General features: G+C 47.7%; 1 protein-coding gene across 1 annotated transcript in view; it reads right to left on the bottom strand.

The window, feature by feature from the left end:
- The window catches only part of LAMC1 (laminin subunit gamma 1), a 69,459-nt gene extending 52,776 nt beyond the window's left edge, over window positions 1–16,683 (bottom strand). Inside the window, exon 1 of the mRNA XM_087731195.1 lies at window positions 16,185–16,683. Within this exon, the coding sequence (XP_087587321.1) occupies window positions 16,185–16,581 (397 nt within the window). The 5' untranslated portion in view covers window positions 16,582–16,683. The remainder of the gene's footprint in view (window positions 1–16,184) is intronic.
- Between the last annotated feature and the right edge of the window lie 2,734 nt (window positions 16,684–19,417).

Raw genomic sequence — 19,417 nt, 5'->3', positions numbered from 1 at the left:
AAAGAATGACTCATTTTTTACAGTGGTTACAGCTACTGGGGAGAGGGAAATTGCAGAGACTTACTTATTTGCTGCATGGTACAGCAATGGGACAAGGAAAAAAGTATTTTTAGTAAAGGAAAGAATTGTACCAAAAAGCAAATGGTCTATTAGATATTATTTCAGGTTCTTTCACCAACTAGCTTTGCAGTTGGTGCCTCTTAATTACAAAAGGCAACAATTCTTCAGAAATCCCAAGCTCAGTCTATTATTTGCAATAATCACACTACCTAGTGAATGGTAGCACACCAAAAACCTAATTTATCCAAAAGACTGTCTCTTAGCTCAGAAAAGCAGCTCCTCAGTGCAGGGTGAAGAGGACGTAAGAGAGCAACCCCTTCCAAAACCTGGTGCTTCTTAAAATACAAGGCATGCTTCAGCTTCCAGCGAACCTGTCAACACCAACACAATAGCCCTGCCTTGAGCACTTCTATTTTTAACATTTTCCATCCATGCAAAGGACAACTATTTAATAAATCTAAAGGAAGCATAGCTAAAAGAGAGAGTTGAACAAAACTCTTTTCAGGGCCAGCCTGATTAACACGAGCACAAGCCATAACCTTAGGCAACCCAAATGCGTTGCAGGGATTACTGAATTACCAAGGTATACTGGCCTCAGAGACAGGAGAGGTGCGGAAAACCGATGCCCGATCACCTGAGAGCACAACAGCACATGACAGAGTTGAATGTGATGCAAAGGTCAATGCACGATATGCTTACGTGATAGAGTAAGCATCATCTGGCACGGCTGCCATGGAGAATAGGTGCTATAAAGGATAAAGTTGACCTTAAATAGCTTGTTATTCATTAGATGTATCTGATCCCTTTAATTTTCTTTAGGATGCCTAGTAAATCTGAGCACTCACAGAGCGCCTTAAAACCCCCCTGGACTATGCATACGTGTGTACGCTATCTTTAGCGAACAAGCCTTTGCTTGCCTTGCTGGCAGGATTCAGCTTGTGTTCAGGCTGAAGACACCCTGCTCCAAAACAGTCACAGACTTGCTGCGCTGGAAGGAAACTATGCATTTAGCACCAAAAATAAAATGACCCAGAGATTTTTCAGTGTCTATCCCAGCAGGAAGGAAGGGGCTGAGCAGTCCAAAACCCCCCAGCAGGACTCTGTGGCTTACGTACCCCGGTGACTTCACGCTACTTTTGAAACCAAGCCCATTTTGGACAGCTTTCAAGCATTATCTGGGGAGGAGGGAGTTGACTACTCACCACCTTTCCGCCAACTGGGAGGTGAGGGGGAAGGATGAAGTTGCACTATAAAACTGTGCCTGCACTTGCAAAGGAGCTTTCAGTGATCTGATGGAAGAGCATCTGTCCCCATGCTCTGCTTTCAGGTGTCACTACCTGTACATCCCTTTCAGGAATAAAACAAGAAATTACCTCAGTGCATGCTCTGCCTGAGCACCCCCACAACCTGAACACCCCACTGATGATCACCATACCTCTTCCCAACACATCAGAGGCAGCTCCAGGCCGGCAGATGGGCTGGGTCCTTCCAGCGAGAGTCGCTTGGGCAGGAACTGCTGCATACCCATGCAAAAATGCATCGCTCTAGGGGTTTTCTTGCTCACCTTTATCTCTGTGTGGGCAGGACACATACTAAAGGGAGACCTCTGTAAGAAAAGCCCTCAGGTATGCTAAACTCGTTTTCCATTCCTCCAGGCACCCGCAGATTAAGCAAGTAGGTGAAAGTTGCATTAAACAAACCCTCTCCTTCGGACTAATGAATACAGTTCATTTGCAGGACCAAAGAGCACTTTTTTTATCCCCAAAATCAGAAGGCATAATCATTTTTATATCTATATTCTACAAAGATTTATCACCATTCATTTGTTGACTCTGTTTGCTGGAAAAGCAGCTCTACAGCTCTGTACAGGTGGCGGAGGACTTGCAGGAAAACTTCCTCCTAGGAGACGCATATGCCAACTTTTGTTAAAAAGCATCGTAAGAGATGAAAAGAAATGCTGACACAACATCAGCCTGGCCAACCTGACATGTAAAGAACAATAATTATGCAGAAGCTGCTCTAGTAATTAACCCAAATCACTGAGACACTTCAGCCTCCTTCTCTCCTTTGGCCATATGTTTAACTCTTAGATAAGCAATGAGTATCAGCAGCACAAGAGTCCTTTATGCACTCTCTCTCATCCATCACTACGGGAACTCCAAGCCCATAAGGAAAAAAGCAAGTAATTATGGTGTCATTAATTCTGAAATGAGAAAGCCTATAAATTTAATAGCATTGGGATGCACCATCTCAAATTTCAGCATCAGTTATGAAAATTAGATTTAGTTTCACATTGATTTTTTTTTTTTTAGTAATTCTTGGTGATGAAAAGCTTTAAAAAAGACAAACAAGTGGACTGTTTATCAAGTGAATTTTACACTATAGATCAACCTGTTGCCCTTGAACCTACTTCCAGGATAAATATCGGTTCGCCCACTTATTCTAATGGGTTATTAATGTAAAAAAACAAATCTCATTATTACTGCTTATGCAAAGTCAGCTAAAACAAGCTACGACAGCTGAATCTCCAAATAAAGATGTTTTACATACAGTAAAACTCTACAAGAATTCAGTGTTTTAACTTAAAACACATACATGAATGTCTTCTCTATGAAAACCCTCCCCCCCAAATGTTCTCTAATCTCTCTCTCAATCTTTTTCTCAGGTTTCTTACTTCAACTAATGAGCTGCATCCATGTGCAAGGCACAAAAGTGGGAATTTCAGATTGCTCATTTCCTTCCTTTCACGAAAGTCTGAGCTTTCAAAGCTCTCAGTAGCTTCCCATAATCCAATCCTCACTTTGAGTTCATCTTATCACAAGAGTCCTTCTAAAAAAAGTTATAGGGTGTTTTCAAAATTGGCTGCAACTGGTGTAAGCCTGCCCCATATCCCCGGGCTGTGCATCCCTGGTGCCTCCTTCCCACCAGCCAGCACTTAGGTGGCCCCAGGCACATCCCAGTATCACCAAGGCCACCAAAAGGTTATCTTTCCATCAGATTAAGCCACTGGGACTTAATCAAGCAAGCTGATACAACCAGCCCAGGGCTGCATGATTCCTTGCCCCCAGCTGCGGTGAGGTGGGCAGGGCTGAGAGCAGCCAGTGTACCTTGAGAGACCGTGAAGCCACACCTTAATTTCTTGCCTCTCAAATTTTAAGCACCCCACTGAGCCGCAGTTCGGCTGTTCCGCAAGGACACTAGGATTCAGGCAGATAAAATGCTTCTGCTTTTTAATCTGTTGTCACAGCAACTGAACAAAAACAACTGTCAGCGTGAAAGCCTTGGGGCTGGTGGAAGAGGAAAAAGGGGAAGCAGCAGATGTGCAAGATAAAAACGGTATAGAGATACATGGCAAGTACTTGAGCACCTCCTGACTACTGTCCGTTACCCAAGCCCAGAACAGAAAGCCCAAGCCTCCTACAGCTGATCCTTATGGCTTACACTTCATTTTGGAGAATCATAGAATGGTTTGGGTTGGAAGGGACTTTTAAAGGTCATCTAGCCCATCCCCCCTGCAATGAGCAGGGACATCTCCAACTCGATCTGGTTGCTCAGAGCCCCATCCAGCCTGGCCTTGAACGTTTCCAGGCGTCTACCACCTCTCTGGGCAACCCGCTCCAGTGTTTCACCACCCTCATCGTAAAAAATTTCTTCCTTACATCTAGTCTGAATCTACCCTCTTTTAGTTTAAAACCACTACCCCTTGTCCTATCGCAACAGGGCCTGCTAAAAAGTGTGTCCCCATTTTTCTTATAAGCCCCCTTTAAGTACCGAAAGGAAGAAGTTTAATGATGATTTGGTTGTTTTACCATGGTAACATTCTTCAAAGAAACAAAGCGGCACGTGTCCTTTAGGCATGGTAGATGGAAGATGCTCCAAGAATGCCTTACCAATTATTTATTAATCACTTTTTAATTGCTGATTCAGAATGACCAGTAATCTTTTCCAACAGGGTAAGAATCCTCCCCCTTCAAAAATCTTTAAACATGCCTTTCTCAAGGATGCAAAAAAAGCACACAGAGCTAGGAGTTACATGCTCTTTTAACTACAAATGCTTGTTTACACTTTAAAGCAAGTCTCTGCTACTAGAACTTAATTAATTAATCATTAACTCTATGATAGAAAGAGTATGATGTTCCACTCCACAATGTGCAAAACCATCCTCACTTGTCCTGGAGGCTCTTGTCCTTCCCATCGCATCTCATCTCAGAAGGCAGAGGCAAGAATAAAGAAGCAGTCTTAGCATCTACCTCAAGAAGCCGGACAGTCAGAAAACCACCATGGAGTATTTTTTTTTTTAAAGTACAGTGAGGCTGTCCTTATTTTAGACCTGTCAAGACACCTCATAGAACCACCTGAAGCAACTGCCATTGCTTTCCCAAGGGTAGCCAAGCATGACTGTAACTTGATGAGTAACTGCTTTTCAGCAAGGCAAAACCACCTTTCACAGCCTCCACGCTTTCCAACCAAAGCCTTTTGCAATCCATTACCTTTTCTGCTGTTACCTGTGCTGAAAGCGGGCTTTAAAACATCAGCAGGAGAAAAGCAGAAGCTGAGAGATTTCAACCGTATGTTTTAAGATAATCTTCCCTTGAGCGGCCAGCACAGCTACCTGAACAAAGCAAGCGTTTCTGCAGACCCCATACTGTTACAGGAGCACACGCTCCGTTTGCATTTTGGACTATTACCAGTGAATTTCTTAAGCAAGTCTGGACACGCGTCACTCCTCAGAGGGGGGTAATAAAGAAAGTTTTCCTGTGTTACACTAATTACACACAGAGAGCAGAGACGTGAACCGAACACTCCACACTTTCACATCCTCCATGGGTCCAACAGCAACACCAACTCGTTTTCTTGAGGTTTCTTCCAGCCGGTCTCTTGCGGTTTCCCCAAAGCCTTGAGCAGCTTTCTGCGGCAGGACTGGAGGAAGCAGCGGGGATGCTGAGCACGTGGGGATGCCCGGACCAAGCAGCTGTGTGTTTGCAGGAAGGACAAAAGCCAGCAGGGCTGCCAGCACTGCTGTGAATTTCAAAGACTCATGCGATTTAGCCAGGCACAGTTTAAACTTTCTGGTACGCAGTGCTAATGACGCAGATGAACGACTCCAAACTCTATCTGTTTTGCTGAACCACCTCTCCTCCCACAACCCCTCTCCATACCCTGTCTAACTCAATACCACTCCCACCAATGGGATCACACTTTCAAAGCACGTTTCATTCCCTCCCACTGTTTTCAAGTTAATGTCGACTTTTTAGGGGTGGGAGCAATAAAAAAAAAAAAAAAAAAAAAGGCGGTATCTGGGGGACAGAAAGGCTGGGAGACAGAGACCCTCCCATCTGCCAGAACAGCACGTTAATTTTCTACCACACATTTCACAAAAGAACATGCCACAGCCCTGGAGTTGCAAAACAGACTGTATGGATGACACGAAAAAGGCGATTAATTCGCAGACAAATTAACGAGGAGACATTTTGTAGCAGGTTTTGCAACAGGAAGAATGGAGCTTCCTATAAACATTTGTAGCCTCTTCCATGTAATAGCTAGTGAGTGACACCATCCAGGCAAAGATCAGTGTCAGCAGCCCAGGCGACAGCACTGTTGTAACTGCGCACCCAAATCCTTGGTTAATTAACCATTAATTTGGTGAATAAGAAAGTACGAAGAGACCAAAGCCAACTACTTCAAGTGCACCAGAAAACCAGTCCGGTTCATTCCCTGACACAAATAAGAGCTTTCCAAGGGCTGTAACCAAAGCTCTCAACCTCTGCTGATGACCGCAGCACTCACGAGCTGCCCGTGCCGCAGCTGCACCACAGCCGCTCCAAGCGGTTTTCAGACACCATGGGTAGGTGCTATGAATTAGGACTAAAACATGATGCGTCATCAAAAAATCCCAGGATTGTTACTGCCATGTTTTTGCTTGAGCTCACAGACAATCAAAGCACAGAAGGGCAACGAACCCGACTTTGGGAATCTTCTGATGTCCTCCCCCAGAGCTACCCATGTACCTTCAGAGCCGCAAACGCATTTTCCTGGAGATTTCTAAATATATTAATGGATACGAAATTAAAGATCTTTTAAGAGTGGCTCTTGGATTATTTTTCATGAAATTGTGCACCCCGTACTCAAATAAAGACTGGTGGCAGTCCGCCAGGGAACAGAGAGAAACAGCCTGGAGTGCAAGGGGTGCCCCAAGTTCAGGATTTGCAGCCTTTCCAGCATCTTCCAAGCAGTTACGAGCTTCTCCTGACACAGCTCCTACGTCTTACAAGGAAAGGAAGTACAGAAAAATAAGGCTACAAGGAAATCTGTGGCAGAGAAGATATACCTTAAGTTGACCAAAATCCCTAACTACTACTCCTGCCTGCTTGCCAGGGACAGATGAGCAATATGGTCTCATCCTGCAGACTTTCAGCCAGATGCGCTCATCATCTACACTGGCAATTTCTAGCTACTTTTTCTTCACCCAACAGCCTCGACTCTCCGATTTAAAGAAATGTAATTCTGGAAAAGGAAAAAAAGGGGGTTTTTATTCCTGCCTTTTTGGGATATTGACAGACAAGAATAGCTAAAGTCACTTGCAAGAGAACTGTGGTTTCAGAGCTGTAGTTCTGTCAGTCAATTAATTGTTTCTTAGGGGTATTTACCATGATTTGAAATATCAGTCCTTCACGAAAACCACAAGCTTCCCTTCCTAACCAGAACTCAGGGACTCTGGCACCGCAACAACCTGCCTGCAATGTTTTCAGACAAATTGCCAAAAAGAAACGGACAGCACTAAATACACTTTCTCATAAGGGCCTTTTTTACTTTCATTGTAGCTGTTATTTCCTGAAAGTGCTATGAAGCTGTTGGAAGAGCTCATCGCTGTATCATTACTTCCAAAATAATCTGTACTTTGTTCCATAAGGAACTCGGGTTTAGCTGTCCCAACGGTGGAGGCACCAGGGATGGCCCTGCTCGTCCCCCCTGCAACCGGGGCCTGCCCGAGGGAGGGAGGGAGGGTGTGAGAAAGGGGCAGCGTGCGCATACAGATGTATGCGGAGTCACTCTGCTTAGAAAGCAGAAGAGCGGTGACTCATGTAATGCCAGTAATTTAATCAGTTAACTGATGCCTGCAGAGCATGGATGGAGGGGACCGAAGAGCCATCCCAGTCCCGAGCACCCCTCCCAGCTCCGCTGGCAATCCCAGTACTGGGGGGACAGGGGAGGGAGCAGGCTGGGAGGCAAAGTAGGGAGAAAACTAGATTTCATTAAATAGACACCGCACAATGATGGCACAATACTGCTTTATTTAGAGTTCAGATTTCACCCTGGCAGCAGTACCAGCCCCTGCAGCATCTGCCCCATCCCTGCAGCCCCCAATCTCTTTACTCCACGCTTTGTATATTTTCTTTATAACCCTGCTGGGAATCAGCAGCGAAAAACATTAGATTTTAATGACAAAATAATGCTTTCAACTCAGGAAAACTTGTAACTGTCTTTTGATGGATGAGGGGCTTCCTCCCTCCCCAAACTCTAATGTGTGTAAGAGGGGAAACTACGGAATAATACTAAGCATTTAACAATTCTGGATTTGTGTTGTACCTCTCTCTGACCTGAGCCTAACCAAAATGAAAACTGCCAGCCTCTTGCCTGAAGACCTGTATAAAGCAGCCAGCACAGGAGGGCAGCAGCAATGCTACCCACGCAGGCTGAGAGGCTGCTGCTGGGACCAGAAGTACTGGGAGATCTCAGTAGAACAACCCCATCCTGGGGACGGGGGAACCCCCCCAGACTGCACTCCCCTGGAACATCTCAGTACCAGGAAAACAGGAGCAGGAGGGAGGCGAAACCCAGGCAGGTTGCAAGTAGCTTCAGAAAGGAGAAGGAAGAGGGGCCAGAAAACGAGTAAGGCAAACAGGAGGTTTACACGCTTAGAGGAACTACAGCGTTAAGCATCAGCTTCTTAACTAGTTCATAAAGCAGCTGATTCAGTGTTGAGAAACTGCTTGTCCCACATTACTCCGGCCAGGATAGCGGGACCCACGAGACCCATGAAGGCAGTTAGCGAAAGCAGTGGCTGGAAGGAAGGCACCAGCTGCTCTAACAAAATAAAAGTAGGTTGCTGGGCCAACCCCTGCACCCCAACCGCCGCAGACAGGAGGCAGAGCAGAGGGAGACACGCTGGATCCCCACAGAAAAACCACTTTTTTTTCAGAAGCTGGGAGGCAAGGGCGGCAGGCAGGGCAGCCTGTCCACAGCTGCTCCCCAGGGACCAGCCCCATGAGCTGCCCGGAAGAAAATCCCACTGCAAAATCCCACCGGACGGGAGCATGTAAAGAACTGCAGATGAAAGGACTATAAATAATCATCATAATCAGAAGCGGACCACAGAAGTCCTAGGACAAGAATGTTTTCTTTTTACTCTGTCAAGCAGTCCCACTTAACACTGATTAAGGGACAGATTTTTCATTCCACTCGTATCTGTAAGAGATGCTCCCAAAACAAACTGCACCTTTCAGAGCATGTAGCTTATACTCCACAACCTTGTAAGTACATCATAAGAAAGTACCACAAAAACTGCCGGTTCATCCCTCCTGAAGAGGTTCAATGCAACCATTTGCTTAAAGACTCTATGAGATACATTATTTTTTTTCAGGAAAATGAATCTTTCTGACCTTCTTTGAATTAAAAGATATTCAGGGAAGAGAAAGAATTTTTTTTTGTAAATCTGTTCAGGATCCTTAATATCTTCCCCCCCACAAAAAAACCAAACCAGCCCAAGCACAATGAGCTGTACAGGCACCAGCTCACTGAGGTGGGAATGAGGTCTTTTCTGATGCTGAGTAGGTTGAGCTATAGAGCAGACCTTGAAAAATAACTTGCAAGATGAAAGCAGCGTGCTCAGAACTGGGCTGGTGCCAACCTCAAACACCGCAGCACTCCCTTGGCCCTGGAGCATCCGAGGGAATGAGCATTTTGGGCAACCCACTGGCGAGCCAAGCACTACCATGTGCAGTCAGCCACTGCCCACTTGAACACACATGTGCTGGGGAAGAACAACCCCTGTTATCAAGCAGGTTTTGATGTTTGGTAGGTTTTAGGGTTTTTGTGGGTTTTTTGTTTGTTTGTTTTTTGTTTGTTTGTTTTAAGAGATTTCTCATACATAGCTGATCTTCCCATTACAAAGGGGAAGAGCAATGCAAGGGCCAAGTCTTCCTCCTTTCCACTTCAGGCCACTGGTAGGGGCAAGCTGCCACACCTGAAGCCATTTAACAATTCTGCACCCTGATCTTCCCACAGGAGCACATCAAGCCCCTGAAGATGAATTAGAGAATTACCTTGTAATTGAAGATGAATTAGAGAATTACCTTGAATTACCAGTAAAACACAGGACCCACTACAAAGCCAAGTCAGGTAAGCAGTTCTCCAAGCACACTGAAGTCTGCAACAGAGACAAGAACATTACAGAAAGCTGACCCAAGAACCCACAAACCCTGGGTCTTTGCAACATCTCAATATATCCTCTCTACAGATGCCTTACAAATCTTCCCCTTCCCCCACAAAAACAACAAACCCCCAAACCAACCATACAAATAAGCCCTCAAGCTATCTGGAAGTCTACCTCCCATGTACAAGATGGTACTAGCTTACCTACCAAAGAAAAAAACCCAATAATAGTTTTTGGATACTATTTCTAAAAGAGGAAATTTTGAAATTCTCCATTACTGAACACAGCTGTGTTGTGTCAGAACTGCAGGCATGATTACCTCTGGAAACAGTTCTTTGATGACTATCACACTGGAATATCTAAAACAAGTAGAAGCATGGAAACATGAAGTGCTTTGCCACCCAGTTTCAAAACAAAATGCTGAAGATCACTAAATAATATATAAGGGGGTGGGTTAGGGTTTGGGTGTTTTTTTTTTTGGTAAAAGATCTCTCAAATAGGGCTGGACCAGTAGGAAAAAAGATTAAAGAGGGAGGCTCTTTTTTCTTTCTTTAAATTTAAATAAAATTACCTTGCCATTTCAGATCCTTTTTACAGTTGGTGAGTTTTCACCATTTTCTAAGCTTCTCCATGAGAAAAATTCTGAGAAATCATTATGTTTCACCTCAAAAGTACCTAACATAGCCCACAAAGGCTAACAGCGGCTTGCACCTGCAGTCTGGCAGGTTACGAAAAGCAGCCTCTCATCTCAATGTTCCCAGCCCTGTTTGACAACTGTGCATGTCTACTAGTAGGAGCTCTCTAATCTCACAGCGCAGTTGCTTCAGCAGCAGCTGTCCTGAACCTCTCCTCAATGCTGATGTGACAGCCAACATCCCCATCATACCAGCACACTGCTAAAAACCCAGTGTTACTCAAGGGCTGCTACAGACCACAAGAGCACTCCCAAGCACATCCTTTGCAAATGGCTTAGTGTTAAGAGATTGTGCTAATATTACAAAGAGTTTTAAACACAGCTAGTGATGCCAAAGGTCCTCGACACAAGCATCCACCTTCATCCCTCACTTAAAGTCTCTAAAGCTTGACTTGAGACACACTGGGCTACTCTGTACCTGGCAGGGGGGAGAACCCAATATACTCCTGTTTGTGCAGCAGGACAACAGACCCAGCAAGACTTCTGCAATTTATTGGGAAACTATGAAACTTACTTTATTTTCTGATCAAAACACACTGTGGTAGCCACCAATAAGCAAGACTTCATGGTTAACAGATGCGTAAAAGGAGGCTGAAACGGTTCTCCTCAGGCAGGAGCCTACAAGAGGGGCTGCAGCCCCAGGCTGAGCTTCCCAAGGTTATTACAAACCAGAGACGGTGACGTTAGATGCCACTAGTTCAGTTTAACACACCAGACCTCGTATCCCAGCTAACCCACAGGTAGAAAACAGAGCCAGACAGTAAGCCTGCACAAAATCACTCAGCACAGCATCACCAGTGGCAGTAAATGATGAATTAGGGCCCCAAGGACGCAAGCGGGAGGTCTCAGTCTGATAAAGGTTGTATGATTAAGGACAACACTCACAGTCCTGTTTTTAAGAATTATGGTGAACTAGAGATCCAAGTTCCCCATCCCATCCATCTGTGCTGGAAATTATTTTCTCTACGTGTTGTTTGCAGAGCAATCCCATTTTTCACTTCCGTGGGAAGCAGCAGCCTGGGATTTTCACTTGCAGACGCAGAGAAGCCACGAGAGCCTCCCGAAGCCTCGGGCTACAAGAGAAATGCTACTTAATGCTACTGAATAAGCCAGAAATTTTTCAGCAAGCTAACAATTCTGAGCAGCAAATGACAGTTTCCAAGGTTTAAACCTACAAAAGCAACTATTTGACTGTGTGAAAACCAGCGATTAATCCTTCTAGCAACTCAGGGCAAGCACCACAAATAGCAGCTGTTTTTGCAGCAAAATACCACACAATCCCAGCTCCCTCCACCCCCTAAAATAAGTGCTCTGCCATGTATAGTATTCCCAAAGGCGTCACGCAATGGCATCAGCATCCCAAGAAAGACACAGGACAGAGGAGTTGGAGAAAATCTGGGAATTTAAAGGGTATGCTGGTAAGTGATAAAGAGCTTTAAAGCGACTTTATATAACTGCACTGAACAACTGCTGGCCGTTAAAAGCCCTGATCTCTTAACTACTCATGTTGAAACCTGCAAAATGTAAATCAAGCCTTTGCGAGACCAACTAAAATAGAGTCCCCCCCCAGGGTTCCGCAAATACCACGGTGAAGCCACTGCGGCGCGGGGCCGGCCCTTCCCAACCCCAGGCTCAAGGCGTCCGCGAGGGCTTCCCGGCATACTCGGTAACACCAGCCTAAGTGCTGGAAACACTCTCCCAACGCATTAATTACCATTTCACAGTTTTTAAATTGCAGCTACGCTATGCAAAACTTCACATGCGTACATCCTGCTTGTTCGCCGTTGGTTTCTGCGGTGGTTCCCTAGGAAGGCAACGAACCGCAGCCTCGTAAAGTTTTAATAGGATAACTGGCAAACTACTGGCATCACTATGCTGCGCTAAATAAAACAAAGCAACTGATTGCATCCCAGTTGCTTAAACTACATACTTAAATTAAGGCACATTTATAGCCCTCCCTTCAAAAAAAAAAAGCTGCTTTTCTGTACTTAAAAAAGTCTCATCTGCTACAAACAACTGGCAAATAAAGATGAGGCTGAACATCAGAACTGGCCTCTTGCCTGGGTTTCCTTGTAAATGCCTTCAAATGGCAGTCATACCCCAAACTATGTGTCGTGGACAAAGTATATATAGGCAAGCATCGTCGCTCTCCTCAAAGCCAAATAAAGGACTGAGCAGTTAGGAAAGGGGGAGGTGAGGCAGACAGGCAATCCATTTCTCCTAACAGCCAGCAGCTCTTAAGAGTTTTGTTTTGTTTTTTTTTTTATTTTATACATACAAGATACCGTCCAGCTTGGTGACACGGGTTTCTAGGCTGGCCTACAGTACGGACTTCAGAAAAATTCAAGAGCAGGAACACTCAGCTCTAACCACGCTCCATGCCCACAACACACAGACAACATGTTTTTAACAAAGGCAACCAGCAATTTCATTTTCCTTCTTGGAAGGCAGGCTAGCAGAGGGCTGCCCTCCAGCACCAAACACTGGCTTCTCTTCCCAGGCGAAGAGAGAAGAGGTGGGAATTGGTCTTTCCTGCCTACCAGCTCGTCTTGAACGCATGGTGGAGGCCACCAGCATCACCGGCCAAGCACATCTCCTGGCCACTGTCCCTGCTGAGACGCAGCGGGCAGTCACCCGCAGTGGGAAAGCCAGACCGGACCGCTCCTAGCTCGCAGGCTTGTTGATAAAGGCACGGCTGCTCTCAGCGCAGACAGGGCCACCCCACCACCACAAAACAACCACCAGCATGCTGAGGACGCTGCCTCTTTGTCCGAGGAACAAAACACCAGGATCACAATAGCTGAAATCAAGCAGATCCAGGCAGAGAGTAAAAGTGGTAGGGAAAAATGAGAGGTGGCTCTAGCAGGACTGGTTGGGAAGGGAACAGGGAGGCACACGTGAAAGTGGATAAAAAAAGGTGTAGAAACAGTAGAAACAACAGCACACAGAGATTAGAACTGCAGAAGGAAGAAGCGAGAATCTGCTCTGAAAAAAAGATGCAACATCTGAAATAATACAAGCCTTTGTCCAGCAACACCTCCCAGCACCAAAAATTCTCCTTGCACCTCAATGCTATTTCTTTTCCCCTTCTTCCAGTGTTCAAAGGAGCATCTTTAACACACAGCTTTGTTTTGGTACATTAGGGGTCTAAATAGCAAAGCTGTGCTAAAACGTATGCACACAAAGTGCTGGGGAGATGCCAGAACTATCCCAATGCTTCCAGCAGAAGCAAACAGCACAGACTGTAAAAATAACGTGACGCTCTGGCTTCAAAAAAAGCAGACAACTAACTACATACCATAATGCCTTGGCTTCCATCTTCTATTTAAAAGCTGGCACCACTGCCTCGAAGTCCCTTATTCCTGGAATATATGGGAACATGGGGGGAGGGCAGCGTTGGGAAAAAAAAGACTGGTTGGGTCAATTCTAAATTAGAAATAATTCAACCTGAGGAACTGGAAAACAGGGGAAGAGAAGGGATACTTTTAAGAAAAGCAGAAGAAAGGACACAGCAGTGCTCCCCCCTCCTCTCGCCCACTACCCTAATTACCCAGACACCACCCTGTGAACAGGTTCAGCTCCCCCCTTCTCCTGACTTACAGCTGCAAACTCATGCCTCCAAGCCTCTTGGGGGAGAACTCTTACTTAGGGGGTCTTAATACCCTCTCATACAAAGAGAAACAGCTTTTACAACTCCAGATGCTCCTTGTGCAGGGACTGGTAATTACCCCAATTCCCCTCTCCCCAGGGAGCACCCTAACTTCTGGGCACAGATCTCCTTTCCAAACACTCCCAGGATCTGAGCCTTTGACTCCGTAATAGTGATCTGTGCTGTATCTTTCTGTATCAGGCTCTCTGCTAGCATCTCATCCCAAAACTAAATGTTTTTAGACTTGTTTTGAACTAGAAATTGTAATAATATTCAATGAAACTCACATTCACATGTTGGCAATAGACCCGCACTTCTTATTGACCTTTTGAAGGCTCCTCCAAAACCTTACTTATCTACATGGACCGAACATTGCTGGACGTTAATCAAGACATCCCAAACTGCCAAAAACACAGGGCAGGGCGGCATTTGCATGCAGAAAGCCCGGAGCCGACGCTGCCAGTCCTGAACGGGTGCAAAGCAACGCTAACCATTCAGCATACCAGTGCTTTTAGAAATAAAGGCGACCGCAGCATCAAACAAGGATACGGGTTTTGAGCACACAGCCTAATCCTCAAAGATCACACAGAACTAACTGCATAAAAGGGCTTTGTGTCCCAGAATGCATTTATGTCCTCCTGAGTACACAAATACTTGTCAAGCCCTCTGCCTCTTCTCTCTTACTGATGTCAATAATTAAGTGTCCCGCAGACCATGGCGTGCCGTGGGGAACAGGCCGGGGGCACGCAGAATCCAAAGGCGGTGCCCAACAGCTCACACAAAGATGGTTTGAAGGCTTCACAAGAGCCAAGCAGAGCAATGCTGCAGAAGAGTTTGGGGCATTTGAGACTAAAATGGCACTTTTTGGTACTCAACAGTTCTTCAACCTGCAATGAACTCAGCGACACATACAAAGTCATACAGGAATATTTACTGCTTGCACAGCACATGCACAGATAGCATAATACCTTGCTATTAGTCTTCTTAAAACCAACTCCCACCACCACGCCTGTAACAAGCTTCCGATTCTTAAAAGGCTTTACACTACAAATACCCCACCCAAAAACCTAACTGGAAAAAAAGAAACAAAAGCCACACTCGGCACCATCATCTCCACCTCACAAACACGGGTGGGAGCTTTCACGCAACCTGTCCTGAGGTTGTGAAACCCAAGAGCCGGCTCTCCGACCCCTAACGCAACCTTTTTTCCTCCAAATTACACTGAAAGTGAGACACGTTATTGGTGCTAAAACTTAAGGTTCAACAGCGGCTCTTGAACAGAAACCATGAATGGTTACACTGAAGGGTTTTTTTAGTTTTTACTTTATTTAATGAGGTGAGGATATAAAATGTGGTTTTAACTTTCCGTTGGCTGGCCTGTCGTCCAAGCCAATTACCGTTCCTTCATGTCAAGACAGCTTAAATAACTGAATGAACAGAGGAAAAGAAAAGCTTGTCCGCAAACCAAAGTGAGGGCTAAAATACTTTATCCCAAAGGAACCTCTGGGAATGCCAATTAATCAGAAAATTCACCTTTTCTTTTTTGACTCGATGCTACAGGTTCTGCAGTAACCCTGGCCGCTCTCTGACAGACCTATCCCACCCAGTACGTAAAGGACAACGCTGCCCCAGCGTAAGGGGACGCGGAGCAGACGGGCCCTTGCGCCCACGCTTTTCCCCGCAGCGCTCGCCGCTTGCCAAGCCAGCCTCGCCCGCCTGAATCCCAGGCCCGCTGGCTGCAAGGCCACGGGATCCGAGCTCTCCCAGCGCACGGGGCACGGCATGACACGCGCCCCACGCCGCTGCAAGCTCTGCCTCCAGCAGCACGGGCGTGCGCGTCTCGCCAGTCGACGGCACAGCCAACACCGGTGGCCACGAAGCGACCCCAGGCAACGTTGGTTTTCACTTCGCCCCTGCGGAGCAAGCCAAAATTCACGTTTGCAAAGCACTGTTTTGCAGCTGTTCTTATCCTTAAAGAAAACACCAGCGGCCGAGGGGCGAGGAGGTGGTGTCCTGCAGGAGCAAACCCTTGGGTAAGAAGACCCCAGTCGCCACCAGGACTTTGCAGCAAGCAAAGCTTTGCCAAAGCAGCGTTGCCCGAGACAAGGCGAATCCAGCCGGGACCAGCGCGGCCGGCCTGCTTACAGCTGCCGAAAACCCGCTTCTGCCACGGACGCCCCCCGGGCCTCGCTACAGCCGCCTTTCGTTAACGGGTGCCCAGGCAGGGCCTCAGCGACCCCCGCCGCGGGGCGGCGCCGCCGCCCGCCCGCCCGCCCCGGTTCCCGCTGGCTCTGGCGCCGCTCTCCCCCGGGCGGCGCGGGGGACGGACGGACGGACACGACCCTTACCCAGGTGGAGGGTGAGGTTGACGGCGGCGGGGTGCTGCACGCCGGCCAGCATGGTGCGGCTCTGCCACCAGGTGGCGTCGGCCGGGCTGTTGTAGTCGGTGAGGAAGGCGGCGCCGTGGCGCAGGTGGGGCTGGGCGGCGTCGCAGAGGTGGCAGGACTGGGTGACGCCGGTGACGCCGGTCTGCACGCAGTACTCCTCGGCCGGCGTCCCGCACGTGTGGGTGGCCAGCACCGTGGCGTTGAAGGCGGCGTTGACGAACTCGGGCATGCAGCGCTGCGGGCGGCCGCTCCGCTCCTCCGTGCACTCGTCCATGGCGCCGCCGCACCGCCCGGGCAACCACAGCCACAGCACCGCCAGCCACAGCGCCCGCGCCCGGCGCTCGCCGCCGCCCCCCATGGCGCTCGGGCCGGCGGCGGAGGGGCTGGCCGAGCGGCGCGGAGCCGGCGGAGGGGCTCGCTCGCTGGCTGCCGCCGCTCGGCGCCTGGCCGCGGGCTGGGACGGGCTGGGATGGGCCCGGCCCGGGCGAGGCAGGCGGCGCGCGCGGCCGGGGGCGGGGCTGGCGGCGCGGGGCAGGCCGGGAGCGGAGTCCCGCCGGCGGAGCGGGCCCGGGAGCCGCCCCCTCCCCCCGCACCGCGGGGCTTAAAGCGGCGATGGCGCCGCCCCGAGGGGGAACGCCCGATTCCCGCCCTCTGCCTGCCTGCGCCGCAGCGGGCGCCTCGGCGGGCGGTGGTCCGCGGGAGGGGCGGCCCCCTCTGACAGGGCTGCCGGGGCGGGGGGGGGGGGGCGCCCTCCCAGCGCCGCTGGCGTCGCCTGTCGCAGGCGGGAACGGCCCGCCGATGGCGCCGAGCCCGGTCACCGCCTCTGCCCTCTCAGAACCCAACCGAAGCCACCCGTTTCTTTCTTTTAAAGGCTTCTCACAGGAAAAAAAAATCAAGTTTCTCAAGAAATGTGAGAAAATGGATTGCGCTTTGCCAGCTGGGCGGTTCTGAGCCCGGCCGGCCTCAGGCTGTCCAAGGGCACGGGCCTGGAGAAAGGATGTGGGTCTGAGGGGACCTGTGTTGCCACCTCGGCTTCTTTAAATTTTAATGAACTTGTAGCTATTTTCATATCTAAATCCAGATCTCTGCGCTGCTTAGGGGCATCGGCTCTGCCAGAGATGGCCAAAGACCGGGTTGTGATTTTTACCTGTCGCCATAAGATCACCCTGTGACTTCTCAGGTTGAGGAACTACGTAAAGATCAATTGCATAAAATCGAGGAACCGTGTCAAGCCAAAACTGCTTTTATAGGAGAAAGTGCTTCCAGAAGCCTGATCAGGAAACAGGAAACTACTCAGTGAGATAGAACCTGGTGCGAGAGTCAGAGAGTCAAGGAAAGGCTTTGTAAACTCTGTGTCAGTTGTATTCTGGGAAAGCCTGAACGCAGCCTGTGGCCGAAAGAGCAGAAAAAACATAGTCTGTTCTGTAAAAAAGATGCACTTTCTTGTTTTGAAGCAAACACATGCATTCCATAGAAGTCAACCCTTCGCTTCGTACGCTAAGAGTGTCTGTAAGACTGTTGACAAGGTCCGCACAGCACGTACTCATAAGCGAGCCTGGAAATTATCCTGCTGCTGGTAGATGTTGTTATTACGTTTGGTGCTACACATTGGTGCAGTGATTCCTCTTTTTCCCTCCCCAACAGAGAATTAACCTGGCTGTGATGAGATAGCCTCTGTGCCAAGAGTCCCCCGGACACCCCCAGCACCAGCAAAAGGGACGCGGGGGCGTTACAAAGTCATCGCTGCATCCCTGTTGTTCAGGCTGGAATTACACATCTCCAGTGGAAAGTTTGACTTCCGCTGCTTCCCCCCCCCCCCCCCTCCTTTTCCTCAGTTCCTGAAAACAAGTCAGCTGCTGTGAAAGTGGTGCTGATCTGATGCATCAAGGCAGAAGCTCTGGAAAGGGCGCGCTCATGGAGCTTCCCAGGTTCAGTAACAGCCTGGCTGATGCCTGCAGTTGAGAGTGAACGTGGCAGGGCAGGCAACAAGGAAGAAGAGAGCAGGAAGCCACGTGGAGCAGATCGATGTGAGGGAGGGAAGGATTAGGACAGAGGTGAGAAGGGGGCAAGGACTCTGAGAAGGATCAGAGGGTATTGCCACAAATCTCACTCAGTGGAGCAATGGGATTGTCTGTCCACGTGTGGGAGGTTCCCATGGATAATGGAAAAAATTCAGCTTAATGCAAAATTCCTGCATTTAAAAATACTCAGTTTTAGTACCTAAAAACAATAATTCACTTGTGTTTTTTAACTAATCGTTTTCCAACATTTTATAGTATGTATGTAGGACCATCCCCACCAGTTGATGTGAAACCCTTCTGTCATTTCCAGGTTACCAATTCTAATAAAGAAATCCTGAGACAGAGATATCTGATGATATCTCCCATCAAAATCCACTTCTTACTCGTCACTGCAATTTCATCTTTGACATACATATTTAAAGTACTAGGACAGATCAAGCGATGCAGTGATATTTCATTTGGTAAACCTGCCCTCATCTATCTAAAACCAGAATTACATCTCATATCCCTATAAATACATGACCTGTGCTTTCCTTTTAATGTCTTCCCCACTGAAGTACTCTATCAAAGCATCACAGCATATTCCCCATAAACCCATTTCCTTTCCAACACAGAAAAAAGCATGCTTATGTAAAATAACTGTCTTAAAGGCACAGAACCCGGATAGATGCTCTAACTTTGCAATGCTTACAGGGGTGAATAACAGTAAAAATACCTTGGTCAATAAATTCTTACGACTGGAAACTCCCATGAAGCGGAGTGAGTCATCCTGCACGGCAGGAGTGGCCTGAAAGGAAGGAAGGACTGTTTGATAGCTAGGATGGGCACAAGAATGAAACTTTCAGTTAACCATCTGTACAGTAAGAATGGTATTTGTGGATAAGGTTTGTGACTGTGCTGGGCTTAGACAGCACGGGCACAATGAAACAACAGTGAAAAAATGACATGGCTGCTGCTTCAAAAGCAGGTGCAAGTCTTCAAGCATTTACTGCCCCAAATTGCGCTAATCAGAATGATATCAAGTCTCAAGAAAATTTTGTTTCTATTTAATAAAGAGATGGTCAGGAAAGAACTTCAATATATAAAGTCTACTGTAGAAATTGTCACGTTATTACTTCAATTCTTTTTTGAAGTACACAGATCAGGTTAAATGAATAAGAACAAGCGGGGAGA

Source organism: Nipponia nippon, unplaced genomic scaffold (assembly GCF_047370975.1).
Source record: "Nipponia nippon isolate SJK-2023a ecotype South Korea unplaced genomic scaffold, ASM4737097v1 scaffold_5, whole genome shotgun sequence".
Lineage (NCBI taxonomy): Eukaryota > Metazoa > Chordata > Aves > Pelecaniformes > Threskiornithidae > Nipponia > Nipponia nippon.
The sequence above is the reverse complement of the archived record's forward strand: the minus strand, read 5'-3'. Positions and strand labels throughout refer to the sequence as shown.